The 23,452-nt window shown below is 37.7% G+C and overlaps 2 protein-coding genes across 9 annotated transcripts in view; both read left to right on the forward strand.

The window, feature by feature from the left end:
* The window catches only part of rhpn2 (rhophilin, Rho GTPase binding protein 2), a 34,118-nt gene extending 25,718 nt beyond the window's left edge, over window positions 1-8,400 (forward strand). For both annotated transcript variants that reach the window (XM_007543143.2, XM_007543142.2), the window contains exons 13-15: window positions 1,569-1,715; window positions 6,308-6,463; window positions 6,737-8,400. In XM_007543143.2, the coding sequence (XP_007543205.1) occupies window positions 1,569-1,715; window positions 6,308-6,463; window positions 6,737-7,003 (570 nt within the window). In that variant the 3' untranslated portion in view covers window positions 7,004-8,400. The remainder of the gene's footprint in view (window positions 1-1,568; window positions 1,716-6,307; window positions 6,464-6,736) is intronic.
* Window positions 8,401-10,319: 1,919 nt separating this feature from the next.
* cep89 (centrosomal protein 89) overlaps window positions 10,320-23,452 on the forward strand; it is a 42,441-nt gene continuing 29,308 nt past the window's right edge. Inside the window, exons 1-17 of one of the 7 annotated variants that reach the window (XR_001660626.1) lie at window positions 10,320-10,650; window positions 11,204-11,310; window positions 12,129-12,275; window positions 12,485-12,677; window positions 12,835-12,886; window positions 13,449-13,544; window positions 14,131-14,349; window positions 14,977-15,122; window positions 16,236-16,286; window positions 16,442-16,525; window positions 16,843-16,937; window positions 17,624-17,739; window positions 17,885-18,065; window positions 18,647-18,814; window positions 20,579-20,720; window positions 21,581-21,664; window positions 22,391-22,463. Coding sequence is in view for 5 of the 7 variants with exons in the window: in XM_016666695.1 (XP_016522181.1) it covers window positions 10,609-10,650; window positions 11,204-11,310; window positions 12,129-12,275; window positions 12,485-12,677; window positions 12,835-12,886; window positions 13,449-13,544; window positions 14,131-14,349; window positions 14,977-15,122; window positions 16,236-16,286; window positions 16,442-16,525; window positions 16,843-16,937; window positions 17,624-17,739; window positions 17,885-18,065; window positions 18,647-18,814; window positions 20,579-20,720; window positions 22,354-22,480 (1,966 nt within the window). In the remaining 2 variants the exon portion in view is untranslated. Of the gene's footprint in view, window positions 10,651-11,203; window positions 11,311-12,128; window positions 12,276-12,484; window positions 12,678-12,834; window positions 12,887-13,448; window positions 13,545-14,130; window positions 14,350-14,976; window positions 15,123-16,235; window positions 16,287-16,441; window positions 16,526-16,842; window positions 16,938-17,623; window positions 17,740-17,884; window positions 18,066-18,646; window positions 18,815-20,578; window positions 20,721-21,580; window positions 21,665-22,353; window positions 22,481-23,452 lie in introns of those variants that run through there. The other 6 variants (XR_001660627.1, XM_016666693.1, XM_016666695.1 and 3 more) reach the window with 6 other exon arrangements.

Here is a 23,452-nt window from a genome sequence, read left to right on the forward strand (position 1 = left end):
AAAGCATCGACTTTCTGGGGTGGATCGGAAATGTACAACAAACTTTATAGACATTTATGTACAACTATTTTTAGTCCATTACTTCACATTCCCATGAAATAGATTGACATTTGTGGTTGTAATGTGAGAAAATGTGGAACATTTCTCTTATTCCTTTTACTCTGCACAGTGATTCCTAAACTCCTCACGTCTAAACATTCAGTTTCTGATTCCTTTTGAATCTCATGCTAAATGCATGAAGGAATGTCAATATTTACTGTAAAACAGTGATGGTCTGGGCTACGTCTCTTTGGTTAAGCCCAGTTTACAGCTACGCTGATAAAATCCAGGCATCAGTTTCAGTCAGCAGGTGGTAAAGCCTCAGAACAGAAGTATCTCGCTTGTTACTGTCATAAAATCCAACCCATCTATTTACTAGCAGTTTATCACAGGATTGTCATCCTTGGAAATATAAAGAGGATTGCTGGATTCAGAACAATAAATAATAACTTCAGAGCTCTCTGTGATTAAAATGAAGGCATAAAAGAATCTTTTCTTGGAATCAAATTTATTGTTCCTTTAAGTGTGTGAACTTCTCTGCACTCCCTGGTGTTAAACGGTTTTACAAAAACAGTTACATTTATGACGGCCTAACCCGATCTTCATCTATGAAACAATACAGTCAGAAGTGTAACAGAAAGTAAACCTTTGGATCTTGTAAACTTTTCTGACACGTGAAATTGTAAGGAGGAACTTTTTTATCATTTTTTTTATTTTCATTTATGCTCATTAATACATTCAAAATGACTGAATAAGCTGAAACAATTGGATTAATCGCAATTAATTGATTATTGAAATCATCATCAAATAAGTTAGTAGTTGATTAATCATTAACTGGAGTATACAAACTCAAAAAAACAACATATTCAGAGTATTAAGCCAATATAGACATGATATATGCATGTTTTGTATCTACAATAAAAACACATTTTATTTTTACAAATGTTTTAGCCAAAACTCCTCAAGTGGTATAGTTTTAGCTTCACCTGGTTCAGACTTACTTAAGGAATGCTATGTTGTTGCATTTTAGGCAATAAAATGTTTATTTTCTTACCTGAAAAAAGAAATTGACACATTTGTTTTTCATGTTTTAATGTGTTTCTAATGTTGCATAAAAAAATGACAAGTGGTTGAATTTTTAAATCACATTATTCTTTTACTAAAATAATCATTAGCTGCAGCCCTATGTAAGTCAAAAGCAAAGTACTTTGAAAATGTTTCTCTTTCTGAAAGCATGTTGATAAAATTCATAATGTCTGAGTTTCTGCTACACAGAAACCTGATAACACAGATGCTCATGTTTACTGAAGAGAGCATGTATATGGTTGCTCTCTGTGTGACTTGGCGTACAGGAATCTTGACAGAACTACACAGGAATTTGCCCCTGACCGCCTCGTTTCAACAGGTCATGTGTCAGTGAGGACACAAGAAACTGGAATTCTTGTTTTACCCCAATACAAAACCCAACAGTACCTTTTAAATCCAAAAAATCTTATTAACCCAAGCCTTTCCACCTTGTGTCCACTCAGGGCCCTCTATCGGTCTTCTCGGCCAAGCAGAAGTGGACGGCCCCGAGGAAAATCCAAGTTTGTGCAGACGACAGAGACCTGGGCTTCACACTGAAAGGAGAGGCACCAGTTCAAGTGGTCTCACTGGATCCTCTGAGCCGCGCCGCCGTAAGTTAAACTGCATTCTTTACGTCTCGCTGCACACGACTAATTATGTTACATTTGTAATGCTAAGGCCCTGGCCACTCAAGACAAAACTAAATGACTCCGTCAGAAACTCAAATGTAAGTTTATAAGATAGAGATGTACATAGAAATTTATCCAGAGAGGAGGAGGAGGAAGTCGGAAGAAAACCTGTCTTAGAGGGCCAGCTTGGATACCTAACAAACCAGCATGCTACCAAGGGATTTAAAAGTACTTTGACTGGAAGTGAGTCTAGCTGTAATGCACCACAGTAGTGATTGACCACTTATGCCTAGAAGTGTCAAATTCTCGTGGCATCCAAGTAAATGTTGGAATCAGTTCTGACCTAAATGATTACTTCGTGTAGTCAAACTCAAGAACGTATCATAGCTTTGTCACTGCATGTTGTTTTGCCTGGATGCAGCCAAGCTGATGGTCATATAACACCAGGTCCGTTTCCATTGACCATATAATTGCTCAATTTGATATTTTGAAAACAAATTTGCTTAATGGAAACATGGCCATTTAAAAAAAATCTTTTGAAATTTCAATAAAATGTTTTGCCACTAGGATGAGGTGCTGTTTTTTTTTTCTTTTTTCTTTTGTCAAATCAAAATTGGTTTATTTCACAAAATTGCAAAGGAAACACCTTTCTCGCATCACACGAGTCACATGATGAAGACAACAGGAAGTAGTTTTAGGATCATAGCAAGACGTGTGTTTTGTGTGATTTATTGCATGAACAAATTTATTCACATGTGATTTTAATTGCGTTTCTTACTTAATGGAAACACCATAGATGCGAAATAGTGTTTTTTTTGACATAAGCGGAATATCGACAAAGTTTTGCGCATATGTAATGAAAACACAGCTACTGTCAAAACATACTCCTTCATTTGGTTCACACACTGAGAAAAGAGGTGTTATTGCTAAAGCTAATTGTAATTTATAGACAATGTAGATGACGTGTTTTGAGAGAGATGCAATAATTTCCCTTCTGCTGTCAGCAGAGGTTTTGTGCTGAATCATAAAATGTACAAACTAAAGTCAAACAATTGATTTTAATTTCCTGGACAAACGCTCCTAAATATGAATTTTGTTGTTCAACCCCTCAATTTTAAGTTACTCCTTCTCCTTAAAACCAGCTTTCTAGTTGTTTAATAATCTAGGGGGAGGGAAACTGTTTTAAAGGAGAGAAATCTGTCCTGCAGACCTATTTATTTTCACAAAGCTTTGAGAAAAGCAAGCGCTCTCACTCCTTTGACATATTTCCATTAGGGCTTTTTTTTTTGTTGCCTAGCAGTCAGTTTTCCATTTACAGCTGTTACAGAGGGTGATGTTGCATATGCTGAGGCATCAGTTGTGTATGGCAGAGAATATACTGTTTTCATGTCAAATAAGTCTGCTGTAATATGACCTACTTTAACAAAACATTGGAAAGACCTGTTCGAATTTATTTACATTTTGTACTTTGACAATTCTTAGGCTTAAAGGTTATGACGTGTGACGGGTCCTCTAGTTTTAATTCTTTGCTCAATAATTAAACGACCAGCTCAGTTTGAGTCGGCTTTCTTCGGACAGGAAATATGGACTAATTCCAAACACTCCTACCGGTTTTGTGGGTGTTTGATTCAAATGAAATCTGCCTCTGTAAGCTCAACAGGATTTGCGTCTAAAAATGTTGGAAGGCGCTCCCCTCCTCCCTCCTGACACTCTGGCCACTTAATTAAATTAAGAAACGGGGAGTATTTACGCCCTGCAATCCTCTGCAGCCTGACAGCTCATTAAGATGTGCTAACAAAAAGCAGGCCTTAATAAGCTGTGCAGGCCATCCAGAGAAACAGATTAGTCAGGGCCGTGCAGAGACCACTGAAGGGGCAGGTGCTCAAAAAAAAAAAAGGGCACATCTAACAGCATTCTAGGACAGACTATTAACAAAGCCACACACCTTTCAGAGTTTAATAAACAATGATAAATTACAAAATTGTGAAAGATACAGTCACAGCTAAGGAAAATCGCTATATAGAGCATACAACTATGCATAAAATATTTTATTAGTAATTTCTTTCTGCAGGTCTATTTTGTTATAGGAAAGTATTGCAATATTCAAACCTGCAATTTAGCAAGATATGTAAATCAGAGCTAAACCACCAGACATATTTTGTCTTTACAGAATTACACTATTAAAAATATAAACAAGGGCACAATGCAACCTTTTAGTGTACTGTAATCTATCAACAAAAAAAAAAGCTGCCTGTTTGCTTCACTTGCAGTGGAGATGAAGATGGTCCATTCAGGAAAGCAGAGCTGCATCAAACTTTAATGTGGAACTGCAGAAAAACAAAAAAGAAAAAAGAAAAAATTTAATTACTAATGCATGAGAAAGGTCTACTGAGTTTTGCTTAAAAAAAACTTTTTTAAAAATTAAAATCACACATTTTTGTTTCATGAAGTGAAAAAATGATTTGCAAAACAAATTTATTTGGACATGTCGGAAATCTTTTCTTGCTATTTTAAGTTTTTGTTTGTGACTCAAAGTTTTGCTTGTGCTTCTCACATGATGTCGTGGGCAGGGCCTAAAATCGCAATAAAAGATTTCTGATGTGTGCAAATAGAAGTTTGTTTGGCAAATAACTTTTTAAGTTCACGAGACAAAAATTAGTTAATTTAAAAAAAAAAAAAGTTTTTTAAACCAAACGTTTTGTTTTTTTAAAAAGAAAACATTACAATTCCAAAAGTTTTGATTATAATTTTATTTTACTTAACTGAGGTGAGTTTTTTTTTTTTTTTTTTTTTTTCCATTGAATAATTGGGGCGGGGGGGGAATTAACTTCATACTCTGCGAACCAGACCCTAACCTTAAAGTCTGGATTAAGTTTTTTTCCCCTTCATTAATGACACACTTTCATTACATACATTATCTATCATGGTAATTCAGGGCGAGTTATTTTTAATTCTAAATTAATATTCTTGTTGGACTTTTATTTCAGTGCTATTCTCCTTCAAGATACATTTACCTAATGCCAGAAGAAATGCAATGTACATTAAGCAGCAAAGGAAATTAGAAGACAGATATCCATTAAGGAGATGATCGGTTTTGGACGGGCGATGTGCCCCGTATTGCATAAGTAATACTGAAGAATGACTGTTATCATTAACGGTACAGAGAAGAAGTTTTTTTTAGTGATCTTGCTTTGCTAGCAGAGTTGTTAGCTAGCAGCTAGCTAATAGCACAACAACAACAGTCTAATGTCTGTATGATAAAAATACTGAATCGATAGATAAGAACAGTTTTTCCTCACCTGTCTGTCTCCTCCCGCTCAGTAGTTCTTCAGAGAAAGGCAGACGCAGAGGCCTGTCAGTGTCTGTTGTATTTCATTACCTCTCTGCTTAAACCGCTGAAGCAGAAACGATACTTCAACGTTTTCCGTNGACTTTTATTTAAGTGCTATTCTCCTTCAAGATACATTTACCTAATGCCAGAATAAATGCAATGTACATTATGCAGCAAAGGAAATTAGAAGACAGATATCCATTATGGAGATGATCGGTTTTGGACGGGCGATGTGCCCCGTATTGCATAAGCAATACTGAAGAATGACTGTTATCATTAACGGTACAGAGAGGAAGCTTTTTTTAGTAATCTTGCTTTGCTAGCAGAGTTGTCAGCTAGCAGCTAGCTAATAGCACAACAACAACAACAACAGTCTAATGTCTGTATGATAAAAATACTGAATTGATAGGTAAGAACAGTTTTTCCTCACCTCCTCCCACTCAGTAGTTCTTCAGAGAAAGGCAGACCAGAGGCCTGTCATTACCTCTCTGCTTAAACCGCTAAAGCAGAAACGATACTTCAACGTTTTCCGTCATCTGACAAGTAGCAAGTCTACTCCACTTTATTCACCAAAAACGTCTTTTTTTTTTTTATTCACCAAATCTGTTCTGTAATCTGGAACGTTTGCTACGTTCAGCTTCAGTTAGCCGCCTTATCTCAATGCGCGAGAGGCAACTGCGTCATGCGTCGGGCAAAAGGTCAAAAGTAACAAGGTGACCGGCTTATTATGTTGTACAAAAAAACTCAACAAAAAAAAAATAATTTTAGTACATGTTATTATGCGTCAGAAGAGGGCTTAGGAAATAATACCAAAAAAAGAAAAAAGAAAAAGACCAAAAGGGCACTTGGGGGCAAGGAGCAAAAGGGGCAGGTGCTCAAGCACCCCCAGGCCCCTCTTCTGCACGTGCCTGAGATTAGTTGTATGGCATAAGCTTTACCAAGCCAAGCTCTTGGCAACTCTTTAATAAAGCATTCAGAAGGCTTTTTTTTTATTTAGGCAGCTGATTTTGCAGAGTTATCAACCAGCTTTTGTGAATGTAAATCAAGCAATTGGACAGAAACGGTTCAACTCCTGCCTGTGGGTGTGGACCTACTCAGGAAATTACACACTCTTACCTGTCTGCTGACTTTAGCTGCCTTAGGGGAGGAAACAAGATGATAGACCTTTAAGACATTCTCTGTGAATATGTCGTCGTCTTTAAAATCAAGTGTTTGACTCTTGCCTCGTTCATGTCTTTTTAAGACTGATGGACTGAAAGAGGGTGACTACATCGTTGCCGTGGGTGACAAAGACACCAAATGGATGGGTGTGAGTGACATGATGCGACTTCTGAAAGACGTGGATGAGGAGGGGATTGAAATCCAGGTGGTCAGCGTGATCGACAACAGCCCTCCCATGGTATGTCTGACGAATTCCTGGAAAAAATAAAAATAAAAATAAGAATTAAGGAGGCTCTTGTGAGACATATGTCAGAATTAAATATTTCCACTGTGTTGAAAATGTATTGATGCTCTTAAAATGTTCATGTGAAAACACAAAAAGTGAATGCATCTTTTTTTGAAGGAAATGATGCTTGGTTGAAGATACCATTACCGCAGCACACTCGCATATTTCAGACTGTTGACAAAAGCAACATGTAGCTAATAAGAAACACTTCCCGTGTCCACATAGCCTACCAAGAGCGCCACCTTCAGCGGAAACCTGCCCAAGACCTACTCCATGATTTGCCTGGCCCACAACGATGAAGACAAGTCCTCCAAGACCCGCAAGGTCATCAAGAAGTCGTCGTTCCTCAGCTGGGGCCTGAAGAACAAGATGAAGAGCGCCAGCACGTTGAGCCTGCCCACGGACGACCATTCGGGGGCGCTCTCCTGGAACAAACCCATCCCCACGTTCCCCAATTCCAGCGCTTACAACAACGACAACTTCCTCCACTGAGTCAGTGGCCGGACGTGCTCCGCTGTACCCGCGCCGGGTGCACTTCCGCACGGAGTAGTTGTCACTCACTTTGGTGTTTTCAGCACAAAAACAACAAGCGTGCCAAAAACCAACACACAGGCTGCCCATCTTAAGAGCGTCAGCAATAATAGAAACCATTTTATTCCGTGCCAGCGCATGTACAGCACAGTGCGACTCCAGTTACCATTCATCTTAAGACACACACACACACACAAACAAAAACTCTAAAATTTGTGAGCGCACCCATGCATCTACTGCTTTTGCAAGGCAGTGATTAGAATGTGGTCTAAGAAGTCCACAGCATTCTTGCATACATGAAGGACATTGTTACTAAAAAAACGTCACACAGCTGATCAGTGAGGGAAAACTAAAAGTGCTGTGAAGTTTTTCTTAAGCCTAGGGAGATTTTTTTTTATTTTATATTTTTAGAATGCAATATCCGATAAGCTGCTAAATCATACCTTTAGTTTTGTGTTACTGTCTTCTTTTTTTTTTTTTGGTATTTTGAGAGACAGCCTTTAAAGATGGTGTTTGAGCATCGTGCCATGTTTGGGACGCAGTGTAAATAAAGAGACCTTTGTATTTTATCTCCCCACATGCCTCCTCGCCTGCGACGAATCATTTACTGATCTTATATTTTCGTAGGAAGCTGTAGCCGTGAGTCTTCGTTAATGTGAATCTGTATGTAGTGGAGTCTATGTTAATAGAAGGGAAGGATGTGGTTACACTGATGTTCGCGACGCATACTCTGACAAACAAGAGTGGCTCGGATCAAAGCCCGCGGCCACACACCTTAACATTATCGCTAACAACTCACATTTTTTTTTACTGACACTCCGCAGTGTTGGACTGTATCTCTTTATCTACAAAGTAGATTCTCATATTCGTTTGATAATCAAATTATTTATGTTGTTCAAAACCACAAAAATAAATATATATTTACCTTTTAAGTTTAGTTCAAGTTCTAAATTGTTGCTTGGTGGATTTCTGTCTTTTGGAAGAATGTATTTTATTAGCCTTGGAAAAATTGTCTACTTCTACCTTTTTTTTTTTTTTTTTGCTTTTCTAATGTATATTTGAAAATGTTTTCATAAACCTATGTAATATTCGGTACTGTCTGTGTTTACCTAACACTGTTTTAAGGTGCCATCTATGTTAAATGAAGTAATTCGTATAGATGTTGGCTTTTTTGTGTGTGTTAACGCCGCAGTGCCTGGTGATACTGAATGCCTTAGTGTGTATGCAGAGGGTTCGGTCTCCTTTTCTTGTAATGCTTTCTGGTCTCTCCATGTTCTGCACTTTGTGCTGGATTGTTAGGTCTTTGTCATGTGTGTTCACTCAAATAAAACAGAATAAACAAAAGGGGGTAAGGTGAATTTTCTGAAGTATTTGTCTGGCTTTGTGTCTGGAATGAGGTTTGGTCAACACACACCTCTTTAAAAAATTTCACCAGTTTTTTTTTTTTTTTTTAAAGTCAGGTTAGTACCACATGACATCCTAATCCATCATTCCACAGACTGAAGGAAACATGTGATTACATTTTACTCATTTGAACTTTTTATGCCCTTAACAATTGGTTGCTGGGTGTAATGTGTGCTCTAATCTTAAATGGGATTTTTTGTCAAGTGAAAGTTTGTTTCTTGTTGAACATTTCACATTGTTAGTATAAAAAAATTAATCAAAATTTAAATTGAAGCTTAAAAATAGTCTAATTAGTATGTAAATCAGTTGCATACAGAATAAAGTGATGCCAGCATTTAGTGGTAATGGGTAAAAAACAAGTCTTTTATTGCAGCAGTGCAATGTAACAGAAATTTTAAGCAAGAGCCCATCTTTAATTACATTTATACAAAGAGGAAACGAAATGTATATACTTTTTAAGGTTTTATTGTCTCTAGTGGCCTTTATTTGAGAGTTGTTGGTGAAATGGGTAATGAGCGAGGGAGTGGACATGCAGCAGAGGTCATCAGGTCGGGATTTGAGTCTGTGACGGCTGCATCGAGCACTAAGGCCTACATACCTGGGTTGTGCTTTGCCCCTGTGTCACCACAGCATGCCCAGAAATGAATATTTTTTAACAGAATAACAGTGCAACACTAATAAAAACATTGCTAAAGGGTTAATAGAGGAGCAATGTTGTGGTGACTTTCTGAAATAGACAGGCGTTAAATTAGAAAGTCATTTTTTTACCAACTGAAGTTAACATAGTTACTTAATTGTGCAATAAAATGGCACTATGTGTCTGGAAAACACATAATACTGCCCTTTTAAGTTGAGTTGACAAGTTTCTAGAAATGTAAATACTTTTGAATAAGTTTCCCTAGGGTTTAAAGATGATGTGACACAGAGACCTACTTCCTTTAAGTCACCAACCACTAGTTTGGTTGAGGCTCCAGATTCAATTTGCCTCCATGAACAGTCAGCAGGTTGGTAACTTAATTCCAAGGATTAGTGTTAGGTAAGTGAAATAAAGAGTGGCATCTTGGATTCACCATATCTTCCTAACAACAACTACACGGTATACGTTGTAATTGGCTATTCTTGGGACTGTTCTAGAGCTGACTGTGCAAAGAGGGATGCGTCATTAAAAGAAAATAAAGACATAATAATGGCTATGTGCATCCAAGACTGTAACAACAACCAAGTGTTTTCAGTCTGAGGCTTTCACATAACCACTGTAACAGACTGCTACACGCTGCAAAAACATAAAATCTTGTCAGGAATTTTTGTCTAGTTTTTAGTGTATATTTTTGAACAATTGAAATAAGTGCTGAAAAGTCACTTTTCAGCAAGATATGTAAGCTTGTTTAAGTCAATAATTCTTGAGTATTAATTTAAAAACTACTTTCACTTATAAAAAGATGTTTTTCTTATTTGAAGTGGAAAGAAATCTGACAGTGGAACCAGTACTGTTTGTATCTGAAACATTAACTAATATAATGCTATTTTACTGAATGCTAAAACAGACTGGAGGTCTCAACTTGGTGTAGGTTGTAGGACTACGGGGTACTTAGAAAAACTGGATTTTCCAAACTAAATAATTATGTGTTAATTATCGCCAGATAAGAAAATACAAATGAAAAATTATCAAGTATAAAATGCTCTTTCTTTCTTTCTTTCTTTCTTTCTTTCTTTCTTTCTTTCTTTCTTTCTTTCTTTCTTTCTTGCACTGTCTAGGCTCCAACCGATCTCATGCTTTGTTTTTATTTAATGGGACACACACGCCCCCTGGTGGAAGGTCTGTTGGTTGTTGGAAACACCGTTGCTAGGAAATTTAAAACGGTGTCTGATTGGCTGAATTTGAGCAGGGAAACCAATCACCGCTTCTTTTGCAAAGACGTGGTTTCCCATGGCTAAGCGTCTAGATACGGCGGCTGGTAAATCAGTATCTTCTTTTAATTTAGTTAGCTTGGTTGTCGTAGACTGTTTTCTAAGAACAGTGAACTAATGTCAATCATATTACAAGAACAGGATAGCGGCTGGGTGTTTTCAAGGCAGTTTGGCGATTAGTTTGAAAAGTCTTTGCGTAAAAGAAAAGCTTTTTGTTTGTCAAGTTAGAGAGCTAAAGGTGAATCATTTTCATAATGATGAAATTCAACTTCAGACGAGAGAAAGACAAGGAGTTTGTAAGTTCTTTTTTATTAACACTTTCCAATGTTTAACTCGGTTAATATGCCATGTAGTGTTAGCTTTAGCATAATGTTATTAGGGTTACTTAGCGTATCTTGTGTTGAGCTGACATTTACAATATTATGGCGCACTTAACAGCTAAAGCATGTCGCGGGAGTATTCACAGCGCCACGCAAACTTATTCATATGCCTGAAATTGTTGTTGCTGTTCAAACATTAATTGCGGTGTATGATATGGGGTTTTAAATAATAGCAACACAAATTAAATAGTAAATGTAAGTTTTGATTTTTTTAAATTAATTAATTATTTTTATTTATTTTTTTTTTACAAATAAATAAATATAAAAGGTTGGCCACTGGTGTATTTCATCTACATTCCTCATATAACAGCTTCCCCTAACAACCATCCAGTTTCATTGTTGCTATAAAATAACATTATTTGTTATTTTATTTCGAAGTCTTGAACCTCTGTACAAAAACAGAGTTATTGTCCGTGTGTGACAGGCTGACCCTGTAACCTCTCCCCTGTTGATGTGTTGTGTTGTGTAGAAGCACATAGCTCATGGTTTGATCCCTGCCGCCTCCATCGCTCCTAAAGCCGCTGTGCCTCGTACTCCTCCCCCACAAAGCCCAGACCCCTCACCTGAGAGACATAGGTACCTCACACGCTGCCTTTGTCACCTTCAACCTTCAACATCTTTTCACATTTTACACTATTTTCCCCGAAGCCTCTCCTCCCGCCCCCCTTTTCTTCTTTTACATTTGTACGGTCATTACTGAAATGTTATTGTAATCAATATTCAGCTTCAAGGGAGATTCCACAATTGTTGGCCCTCTGGTAAAGGTGTGCAAAAAGCCAAAGTAGATGATGATGTCTGATGGTAGGGGCACTAAGGCATTCATCCAGCGGTCTACCGTGTTTTTGAGTTTAAAAAAAAGTTTTTGAAGTTGACAAGAATTTTGAAAATATCACTATGTAATTATGTGTTGTTGTTGGAAGAGGTTATTAACAATACCTAAACTCCAACTATAAAGTTGTAAAAAAAAAAAAAAAAAAAAGGTACACGGGGAAACCCTGCAGCCTAGTTGTAGTTTCTTAATGAATTTCATGGCCAATTGCATGAAATTTCACATTTCATGCAAATGTCACCAAATATTTTACTGGCATTGAGAACCTGAATGTATGGTACTTCAATAATCAGCTTGCAGACAGAAACCCCATTAGACCATTGCAGGATGACCTGAAGAGAATGGAGGATATATAGAACTGAGCTTTTAAAAGATCTTTACCAAGAGTGTGAGTGTAAGAATATGGGGTTCCTGTAACTTATTTATTGGGCTGAACTGAGGTACTAATTTATCTTTTACAGTAAGTTATAAAATGATATCTTCTAACTTTAGTGAGCCATATTTCACAAGCAGTATTTATTGTTTATGCCTTTTTGCTACACAACATTTGTGTTCACATCCACAGATCAGCGTTGGCTGCAGCTATCCTGTCTTCCTCGCTGACGGGACAGACGTGGGTCATCCCGCCCGCTCGGCCAAGGTCCTTCTCTGAGACAGATCGTTCTGAATCCTTCCTAACTGAGCCAAACGGCAGCAGCGTGCTTTACTCAAGGTGAATTCTCCTCTACAGCTGCACTGCTGTCCAGTCTTCAGAAAAGTATCCCTTTGTGGCTATAAAATTTAGTGAGCCACAAAGAGTTCCTTCCTGGACTTGCATCAAAGTCCAAATTCTGCCTTTTCCACCTGGAATTAAAGTGAGTTCATAAAAAGTGAGAAAGTTTTCAGTCATTTTCAGTCTTCGAATCACCTTACCGTCAACAGAGACAGATGGTCGGAGGATTTGGCTAGCCGGCCACACCTGTCGTCTCCTGACCACTCCGAGGGAGAGCTGGAAGATGACCAAGATGCAGCTGGTGACCAGGGTGATGCGGACGAGCATGTGTATCAAACTCTGGACAGACGAGAGGATCTTAGAGTGTCAGAAATGGTTCATGATCTGCCTCTAGAAGCAGAGGTAAGGAAGCACACATTTGCTGTGTTATACAACATCAAAATATGTTTTTGGTGGAGCTATAGAATCTGTATGCTCTGATATGTTCATACAGAAAAAGATTTGTCTCTCTCTTACTATCTGTCTGACTGACTTCCTGTTTCACCCGTCTCTCTTCCAGGCCGTTCTGTCTCTGGCCGCTCACATGTCGGGTGGGAGAGTGCCATCTCCAGGTACTGACTTTATTTACTCTAGTCTATAGTCTATAGTAGCTTACATAGACTCAGTAGAACTGCTCCAGAATAAAATGATTGTAGCACAGAAGTGATGGAAACATTTATCACCAGCGTGAGAAAGCATGAAGAAAACGACTGCAGTTGCACCAATCAGGAATCTTCTGATGATATCTGGTTTTCTTTGAAGTCTGAACTTTGGATATTTTAAAGCATACATCTTTGACCTTTATGCAAGTTTCATTAAAATCACAGTAAAATGCAACAAAACTGTAGGCTGATGTTTTTAAGGACAGAAAACAGTGGGAGTTCATAGTCTTGAGGCAAAACTAATTTAAAATGTTCCTTATACTTACTTGACTAATTTTCCAACACTAAACGGGTGTCATTAGAACTAAATTATATTTGCTATTACTTGAGCTGTGTCCACGCATTAGATGATGAGGACCTACAATATTCTACTGTGCACGTTGTTAAAGTGATCCATGCATGATCTCAAATGCAACACTCTCACATACGTGTATTTTTCCTGCCGTTACACTCGTTTCTTTATACCTTCCAGACCTCACCGAGGAATCAAGTGGCCAGTCTCCAGAAGCCAGAAGGAGGAGAGAAACTCTCAGAAAGAGCTCTGAAAACCCCAAGGAAGACGTGCGATGTATGTGTTTCCTATCACCTTCTACCTCTCTTATTTTTATTTATGTATCTTCTTTTGTCCACCAAACAGTTATTAAACTTCCAGCAGAGATTTCTCGTTGTTTTCTTGTTCCTCTGTTGTTCTGCCTTAAACTGAGCTTTCAGTAGGAAATAGATGTTTCACACTCATTTGTCTAAATGAATAGGAAGAACTGGCTGTTTCACATCAAGTAGAATCAACTGTTGTTAGCTACATACTAAAGTGTATAATTTTGCCAGCATTTAAAATTGTTCTGATGTTTTTTGTTGAGCTGTCACATACAATCCAAAACAACAGAAAAAATAAAACAGTAACATTTGTGACAAAATGTGGGCGAAGACTTTTGCAAGGCACTACAGTTGTTATTATTAGCCAACAACCATGTGTTATGTTCTTAATCCACTAGAGGGCAATCTACCACAAAGTCAGGCAAACCGAAACTTTTCTTGTTTTGTACTCTGCTTTCTTATGCATTCCTTAGTTCATTCAGCAGAAAGATAACTGGTAAATTACTATACTAAAAGAAAAATTCTGCATTTGTTTTAGAGATGTCCTTATTGTATTTCAGCTCTGCCACCCATCCCAACCACTAAAAGGGCTGGTGGTGCTAAAATGCCTAAACAGAAGGTCCACTTGACTCCAGAAACCAACCGAGGATACAGTGAGCTGCAGAAACAGAGGAAGACCAAGACGATACACGAAGACAAGCAGCTGGAAAAGAGGCTGGATCGCCTGGAGCGCGAGATCAGTCAGAGCCACGCCTCCTCAAACCTCAGATCCTCTGCAGGTTTGCAAAAATAAGTGAAAGTTTAGTGAAGTAAATGATTGCAGCATTTAGTAATAAAAAAACAAAAAACAACAAGAACTCTAAAGTTAAAAAATATAAATCTTCAATACACAGAAGTTCTAGTTTTACCATGATTTCATTACACACCAAACAGAAAAATCACCTGGAAAATATATTCAGTATTTAGAAAATGTCTTCCAAGAATCCTTCCACTTGTTTCGTTGTGATTTATAAATGAATCACTGAGACATCATGATGGATTATTAGAGCCATTGTAGATTAAAAAAGTAATTTCCTGGTTAAAAAAAAAACTTATTTCAGGTCGACTTGAAAAGTAGAACATTTTCATAGAATTTCAAAGTTTTTTTCTAAAATATGTTTTTCTTGCAAATTTTTTTTTCAAAGACATTTCTCAGATTTGGGTTTTTCTTACAAATTTTCAACTTAAGGAACTCAGAGATGTCTAAGTTTTTTTCTCAAAAAATTCTGAGATTAATGTCAAAATTCCTGAGTTTTTTTGGCAGAAATTTGCTCCTCTGTTTTTTTCCCTAGCTACTTTGGCCCTAATTATGCCTTTGTGTCATTCTGAGAACCGATAATATTGAATACCTTGCTATGCTGTGCTAGCAGGCAGCCAGGCAGAGCTACAGAGCCTGAGACAACACGCGCAGGAGCTGGTGGACGAAAACGATGCCCTGAAACTGACTGTCCACCGTCTGAACGTGGAGCTGAGCCGCTACCAAGCTCGCTTCAGACCGCTGTCCAAACAAGAGGTATAAAAAACTCAACCAACGTGAGCAATGTGCTGAGAACAAGAGCTAATCAAACTAACAAGTTCAGTAAAAATCACCCAACTGTAGCTCTAATCAAACATACTCTTTGTATAATAACCATACCTGTGAAACGACACGTTTCACTTCAGTACATTTCTGGAAATATTTGTTTTGCAATCTCATATGATTTAATCATATTTTGTGTTTATTTCATCATTTCGTTGTGCCGCCTTTCTAATCAAGCTTTTCAGATAGACATTCAGCGTCTTCCTTTTGATCCGCAGCCCTGCTGAGTGACAGGAGGTTTTCTTGTCCCTTCTTCCATGTGATTTCCTGCAGTAAACTGTCTGCAGCTCTTCGTTCCTTTCTCTCTGTGCCGCTGTGTCATTTAACCAGCGGATGAAAGCAGACCTGTGCTTTTAATCATGACTACCTCATGCAGTTTTTTTTTTCACATCAGGAGTTTTCTTGTGCTCATCTCTGACTGTTTGCTTCCTCTGTACCAGCATGTCTTTGTGAGTGACTCATTAGTGACAGTGGAGGTGAAAAGAAAAGATAAAGGTGGGGGTGGATTTAAAATAGCGTTACATTACAAAAGAATAAAGAAAGAAAGAAAGAAATAGGATAAAGACAGAGGAAGAACTTTATGACAAAAGCACAAAGCAAAACTTTAGTCAAAACAGAGCTTTGCAGTTAAATAATATGCGGAATAGAATATAAAATATTGTTTGGCAAAAGCTTGCTGGGAAGCCTGTTGTGTTAGACCAGTGCAACACAGTACTGTATTCCTCGTCTTTCTGAACATGTTCCTTAAGTGTTTCAACTGAAAGACACAAAAAGTAAAACATTGTTTGTGCAGCGTATTACCAGTTACAGTTAGCAAATCCCACTGACTTTTTTTTGTTTTTACTGCATAAACATCTTCTTTGATATGGACCATGAATTCTTTTAGTGAGCTCAACGTGAACCTTTCTAGTTAAAAAGGTTCCATCTAAGATTATTTCATCATTTGTTGTTGCATTATTCTGTATATCCAATAATACATTTTAGTAACAGCTTCAAGGAGAAATGATAACTAACTTTTTGTTTTGTCTTTGGCTGAATTTCATCTAGAGCTCCAACATCAAAGGCATACCAAGCACAGGTTCTCCCCCTCCATGGCTGGTTAGTATAGAAAAAAATCTCTTTGTGATTCTGCTAGGTTTAAGTTTTTACTCCTGTTATAGAGGCAAAGAGGACAATAAGTGTTTTTTTTTCCTATGTGACATAAATAAACGGGATATTTAGCATATTTTCTTTCATCATCCATATCTTTTTAGGTTGACATGAAGTATTTATGCCCTTTGCTGCTGGCCTATGAAGACAACATGAATGAGAAGGAAGCTCTTCTACAAACCACTGAGGTACAACTGATTTTTATTACAGATCATATGCCTTTCTGTGTTTTTTTTTTCTTTTTCCTTCCCACGTTTACAAGTAGCTCTCTAAAGGTGTAAAAGGCTTCACATTCTCCAGTAATAGACACAATAAAACACATGAAAGTTTAGGGGGAAAAACCCACATTGGCCCGGTCTTTACTGGGAGGAGCAATGACTGAGAAAAATGTAGAAAATAAGGGCTCTCTTTTTATTTGGTTTCTGTTTTATTTTCCTGGTTTACACGATTTTCAAGGTTTGTTTCACACAAATAAAAGTTTCTTCTGTGTGTTTGCCTGCTGCAGGAGGAGATGACCAAGCTGCGAGCAAAGGTAGACAATGTGATGAAAGAAAACAAGAAGCTCCACGATGAGATGGATGTGGTCAACCATAAGGACTGGTAAGAAGTGCTGGGTCATCAGAATTGATCCCGGTGATAAACAAAAACAAAAATGAAGTGCCTTTTTTTCTTTCCTTTCTTTCCTTTTGCTGTTAGTTTAGTCAGTCAGAATAACAGGGAGAGAAATTGCAAAACCTCCACAATCATCTTTATACTTATCCTTCATTATATGTTTGCATAAATTAGACAGTTTTTCCAAACAATTTTATCAACATGACATCACTGAACAGTAATTTGGCTTCATATTTCTCATGTTGATCTTCAGAACAATGAGGCCAATTTGAAAGCTAAAGAGCAGATGTCAAATTGATTATTAAATCAAGTTTGAAGTAAAACGTTTAATATAAACCTCTTTACTACTAGATGTGTCAAAAAAGACATTGAAATTATTTACTCTTAGTTAATAGTGCATTACTTTGCAAAAATACTCATTTATTCCTATTAATCTAATCTTTTTTATTGTATATGTATTTATTATTATTATTATTATTATTGGAGCTATCATTTTCCTTCTACTTCACAATTATTCACTACTTTGTGTTGGTCTATCAAAACTGCATTGAGGTTTGTGGCTGTAACATGAAATGTGCAAAATAACTTTGCAAGGCACTGGATATATTTATTTTCAGTTTTACCTCCAAAGAACTGAGGAATTAAATAAAAACCTTCCTCCAATCTCTCTGCAGCCAGATGATTCAGCAGCAAGCTCTTCTGGTTTTGCAGGAGAACCAGGCTCTGATTGGTCAGCTGGAAGCTCAGCATGAAAAAGCCAAGGCCAACCACAGCAAACACCAATCTGAAGGTACTGTGAAGAAGGGCTAGAGTAAATTGAAACACATTTCTCATGAGCCAAAAAAACAACAATGTGAAAGTTGTAAAATAAAATCCCAAACTGAACAATCTTTTGTTTTTTTGCCTACTTCTTTCCCTTCTGCCTCTCTCTGTAGTCTTGAAAATGTCTAAGCAGCTTATGATGTTGGAGGAAGAGAAGGAGCGTCTGCAGGAGGACCTGGAAGGAAGCAGACGGGACTTACAGAAACGCACGAAGGAGGTCGAGCTGCTGCAGGCTCGCCTCAAGGATGTCGTCACATGGGATGAGCACTGCAGCATTGCAGGCAAACTCAGAAGGTGCTTCTACAGTCTTTGCTTTGATTAATATTACCGTCTTTAAATGATTAATCAGCATGAAAACAACTCTGTTCCATTCGTCTGATTGAGAATTGTGCAATATTGGATTCCACCTTATTACTTTTTTTCATAAATGTACAGTTTAGTTCATTTCAATATTTCAAAACAAACAATTTGGTGCAGAAAAAAAAGATAAGATTCAAGAAGTCCAACAAGAGAAGCACCTAAAACATTGCAATTTTAGTTGCCACGGAGACCAGCAGGGGGATGAATTATTTAACATGAAAGAGAGTAATTAAAACCAGCAGAGTTCTGCAAATTAATAAGAAAAAATTAGCGCTCTCAAAGAAAATGAAAAAATTACCAAAGCTATGAGCCTTTCAAGGTTTCGTGTTTGATTATAGTTTTGTTTTGTTTGTTTGTTTGTTTTCTGTAGACTGCGGCACTTTAAATAGACAGGATCCAAATGAAAAAAAAAAAAGATATCAACTGGAATATTATGAAAAATCTGTAAACATTTCCCTTGAAATTTGTTTACCAGAGCAAATCCTTTAATGCTTAAATCTGCTCCTGACTTTCAGACAGCTGGAGGAGCAGGAGAGGAGAAATAAGAGCGAGAAGCAGCAGTTGCTTCTAAAAATGTCCAGCCTGCAGGAGGAGATCAGGAGTCTGGCTCAGGACAAAGTCAGCCTGACTGCTGATGTGAGGACAGCGAAGACTGAGCTGGAGCGCTGCAAACAAGCAAACAGGTACCAGATGGGCTGCTTCTTCTGGATCCGCTGACTCCTGAATTATAAGAAGAATGCATTTCTGAATCCATTAATGCATAACAAAACAAAACAAAAACACTGCATTGTTACATCTTTGTGGAAAGTCTGGAAGTTATGGAATTGCATTTAAATTTGGAAAATGAGTGGAACAAAATATTTTCCATCCCTTCTTTTCGTGCAGATTCTGTATTTTACAGACATCTGGAGGTGCAATGTGCTCAAGGCTGTTCAGTCATATTGAACATATTAGAGCATAGTCACCTTTCTAAAATAATGGCTCTAAGTATTTTTTGCCAAAAGTGGTTTTGAAAAAAAAAAAAAAACTTTCTCTTTTCTTCCAAAAGCTGTTTTAGGCAAAATAAATAAATAAAATGAAATAAAATAAAATAAAAAAAATCACTTTTGGCAAAAAATGGCCTAGGCCATTATTTTAGGAAAGTGACAATATGTGTTGCTATGAGGCTCTTTTGTCATATTAAAAGTAACTTTTGAAAATGGCAACCTTTAAGCAAGTATATTAAACATACTTTTTTTCTATAAAGCCCATATTTCTGTATTAAAGGAGAAATTTTATGTTTTCCAGGTACATAGGGCCATTTTAAAGCATAATCAAGCATCTATGTCACTTTAGTTGCTATAAAAATGCTTCATATATCAAATATGACTTAAAAGATATTTTACTTCCTGATTTCATGCCTTGAAATTGGGACTATGTCTCTTTAAAAACTCCTGCTCTTTCTGAAACTTTGCCTTCAGGAAATCATAATAGCGTTGCTCCTGTATTAGCCCTCTTAACAACATTTTTACCAGTATTTCATTGAGAAGCAGCTCATATGATGAGCTCAGCAACTGCACAGTCCCACCAGGCGTTTGCTTGTTGATGGCTAGTCTGAAGGAGCTGAGTGGAAGAAGTGAGAAGGAGGGCTCTGTGAGGGGGAAGCTCAGAGGAGGAGCTTCGTCCTTGAAGGCGAAGCTATGTCCACCCAGCTGAATGGTTGCCATGGGAGATTAAAGGATTTCTCAAACTTGCATGAAAGAATCAAGGCGACACATCAAAAAAGTTTGTTTTTGATGAGGGAATAACATAGTGCAAAGTTGATTTTACATAGTACTGCCCCTTTAAAACAGTTTAAGTGCAAAATCATTATAATTAACACAAAAGAGAGGCTTGAAAACATCTGTCTGTGTGTAATCTATTTAACATTTCACTTAGTGAATTGAGTGGTTCAGTAAATTATTTAGTTTCCTTCTGACTGATCACCGATAAGGGCTGGCCCAGACGATTTACTTCTGTTCTGCATGTCTAATTCATATGCAGATTTTATTGCATGTGTCTTGGTAAATGCAGATGATGATTTTTAACATTTTAATCATGGACTCAAGCTGTTCTAAAATCTCCTTTGCTCTGGGAGCGTGCTCGGTTTCCCAGCAGGCTTGCTCTGAGATTAATGTGGAGTTTTTCATTCCGAGGTGTGAAGACTGTCAGAAAGGGTGTTGGATTAGCCGAGGATTGTCTCACGTCCTTGTACAGATGGAAGCGTATGAAGATATCCAGTTAATTCTTTGTCTCTCTTCTGTTCTCACCTCCTCTCTCTCTCTGTCTGTCCAAATCCCTTTTTTATTAACCCTGCTACATTTTCCCATTGTTTTATCTCCTCTCTCCATTTTACAATGTGGCTTTCGTCTCCTGTTTAAAATTCTCTCGCTTGTTAACTCACACAATCATTCCTGTCAATCAATTAGGAAGGCAGAGGGGAGGATGAGTACGCTGAGGAGACAGAAGGAAGAGCATTTGCTGAAGGAGGAGAAGACTCGTCACTATCTGGAGGCTGTTGTTTCTGTCGCAGAGCACATTTCCAGGGAAAGAGACCATCTATTGCACACGGTACTGCTGATGTTACCGCTGCTCCGATATGGACTGTTTCACAAGTCACACGCACACACTAACTGTGCACAACTTTGTCAATATTCTGCTAGTGGCGAAAAAACAACAAAATTTCGCAATTAAAATCACTAAACTAAACTAAACTTAAACTTAAACTTAAAAACGTGAATAAATTAGTTCATGCCACAACATGATCCTGCAACTACTTCCTGTTGTCGTCTTCTTTGTGGTTAGCGCCATAGGCAACGTCCGGTTGTTGGTCATGTGGTTCGTGTGATGCGAAAAAGGTGTTTCTATTGCAGTTTTGCAAAATAAACCAATAAAACCTCAAGCAAGTGCCAAAACTTACCAGAAAATTATTTTTTATCAAAATTGCCATGTTTTTATTAAGCTAGTTTTTCTAAATGTCAAATTGTGCAATTATGTGGTCAGTGCAGCTATTGACCAGCACATCATTTCCCTTGTAGTAGAATGTCAACACTATTTTGAGCTAATCCAGTTTAGCTTGCGAGAAAGCTCGCAGTTGATTTGAAATACTCGCCAGCATTCATCAGGTCGGACCCTGGAACAGTTTATTTTGTGATCTGACAGTGATCATCACTGTCATATGGGTGTGCAGGTGAACGAAATATGAAAATATGAAAGACTGGGCAGGAGCACGCAGCACAGAGTGACAGACAGGCATGAGCCGTGTTCTGGCAGGCGATTTAGCACATGTCAGATGAAGCTGGGCCTCATATGTATTAAGGAACTAATGGATACAGAACCTAGCAGCTGTGCAGCATCTGGGTGATGGCAGCCAATTTATTTAGGCTTAAAAATCAGAAAACACTTGTCTGAACCTGTTTTTTATCCCACAGGCAGCTTTGCCCCTACTATGTGGAAAGTAGATGCGTTGTTCATGCCAACAGTGGGATGTATAGACACACGTGCAAATAGAGTTGGTGACAGATAATCTAGCGTATTACCTTTTCATTTCAGTTCACTTCAGTTTAATTATCTATTTTAGGTAGTGGCTAATGGAAAATCTCTCCATAGCTGTATTTAATCTGCTAAGATTAAACATGACCACGTTCCACTAAGGTTATCATGCCATGTAATGTGATAATCCACGGAACTGCGCTCTATTTAATTATAAAAATTGCACAAACAGTTTACATTGACATATGTCAAATCATGGGTGTCCAAAGCGCGGCTCAGGGGCCATTTGTGGTCCTTGGATTGATTCCGTGATGGTGTAGTTGGTTTGTTATTTCAAAAGACGGTGTATTTAAATTATGGACATATACGGAGATGACCTTACAGGAGTTGATGTATGCACATTGATTGTAGAATGAAAGTTAAAAAAAAAGAAGGAATATTTATGGAATGATTCACTTTCCCAATATTTATTTAACAATATTTAGTAAAACTCTGTCTTCACTTTGATATTAAAGATTTTATTTTCCATGAATTCAAATGCTATTGACCATGATGTCTTCTCTAAAGCCAATGAAATGGGGAAACACATTTTACTAGAATTTGACAGTCATATGCTCTGACCATTGAAAACCTTTTTTTTTGTTTGTTTCCAATTCTCCCCCTTTCCTCCATGTCTCTCACCTATTACTGTGTCCTTCCCTTCCTTTCGTAGCTCAGTAACCCTCCGTCTTCCCTCTCTGCCCTCTTAGGCATCTGGACTCCAGCAGGAAAAGCAGGGATTTGTCAGCAGAATTCTGAATGGCACGGTCCGCTTTGGCAAGCTTCAAGAGGAACTCAAAGTAAGCCTGTTTCCTTTTCTGTTTCTTTCCTTTCTCCCTTTCTTTGTTGACAGTCTGAAGTGTGACTTTACTCACACTTCAGGGGGGCTGTGGTTGGTTTTTAGGATTGGAGATGTAAGATTTAAGACAGATCTAAATGCAAACAAGAAAATAAAGATCCCAGTAGGCTGCACTGATACGTGCCCGACAGCTGAATCTGGGTGCCTAGCGTTCATATTTGTGGAGCTTCATATTTGGTCCAGCAGGTGTCTTAAGTTATCAAAATGAAGGCCATTTTCTTGTTGATTCTGCTCAATAAATAGAATCCTCATGTGTAGTTAATATTGATCAGCCCACTCTACCTCGATCAATGTCATTTACTGTTAATTTCTACTATTCTGAAAAACTACATTGGTGCACACTGATTTCCTTCAGCTCTTTGTCTTGCAAGAGTGAACACTGGCAGCATTTTCACTGAAAGAAGCAAAACCAACATCAGTAAAGTTATTTTTGAGAAACTGTACCACTGACGATGATGTTTGTGAACATAAAGCTGCAAGTGGCTGTTACACTGCAAAAATACAACATCCTACCAAGAACTTCTGGTCTAGCTTCTAGTGTAAGTATCTCACTTGAACACTTGAAATAAGAGAAAACTAACTTGCAAGTAGCTTTTTAGCTAGAAACAGGAGCTTGTTTTAAGTCAATAATTCCTTAATCTTGATGAAAAAGTGCTACTTCCACTGACAGATTATTTCACTTACAATATTTTAAAAATGTCATATTACAACTAATCTGCCAGTGGAACTAGTACTTTAAAAAAATCAATATTAAATAATTGTTGATGTAAAGCAAGCTCCTATATCCCACAAAATAACTTAAAACCGCTATTAGTGTAGTAACTGGCACTATGTCGAAGGGAATTATGAAACTTGTTACGCAGGCGTTTCTTGTTGCGCCGTATTTTCACTCACCAGCTGTTAATTCGCCATT

Source organism: Poecilia formosa, unplaced genomic scaffold (assembly GCF_000485575.1).
Source record: "Poecilia formosa unplaced genomic scaffold, Poecilia_formosa-5.1.2 Scaffold775, whole genome shotgun sequence".
NCBI lineage: Eukaryota > Metazoa > Chordata > Actinopteri > Cyprinodontiformes > Poeciliidae > Poecilia > Poecilia formosa.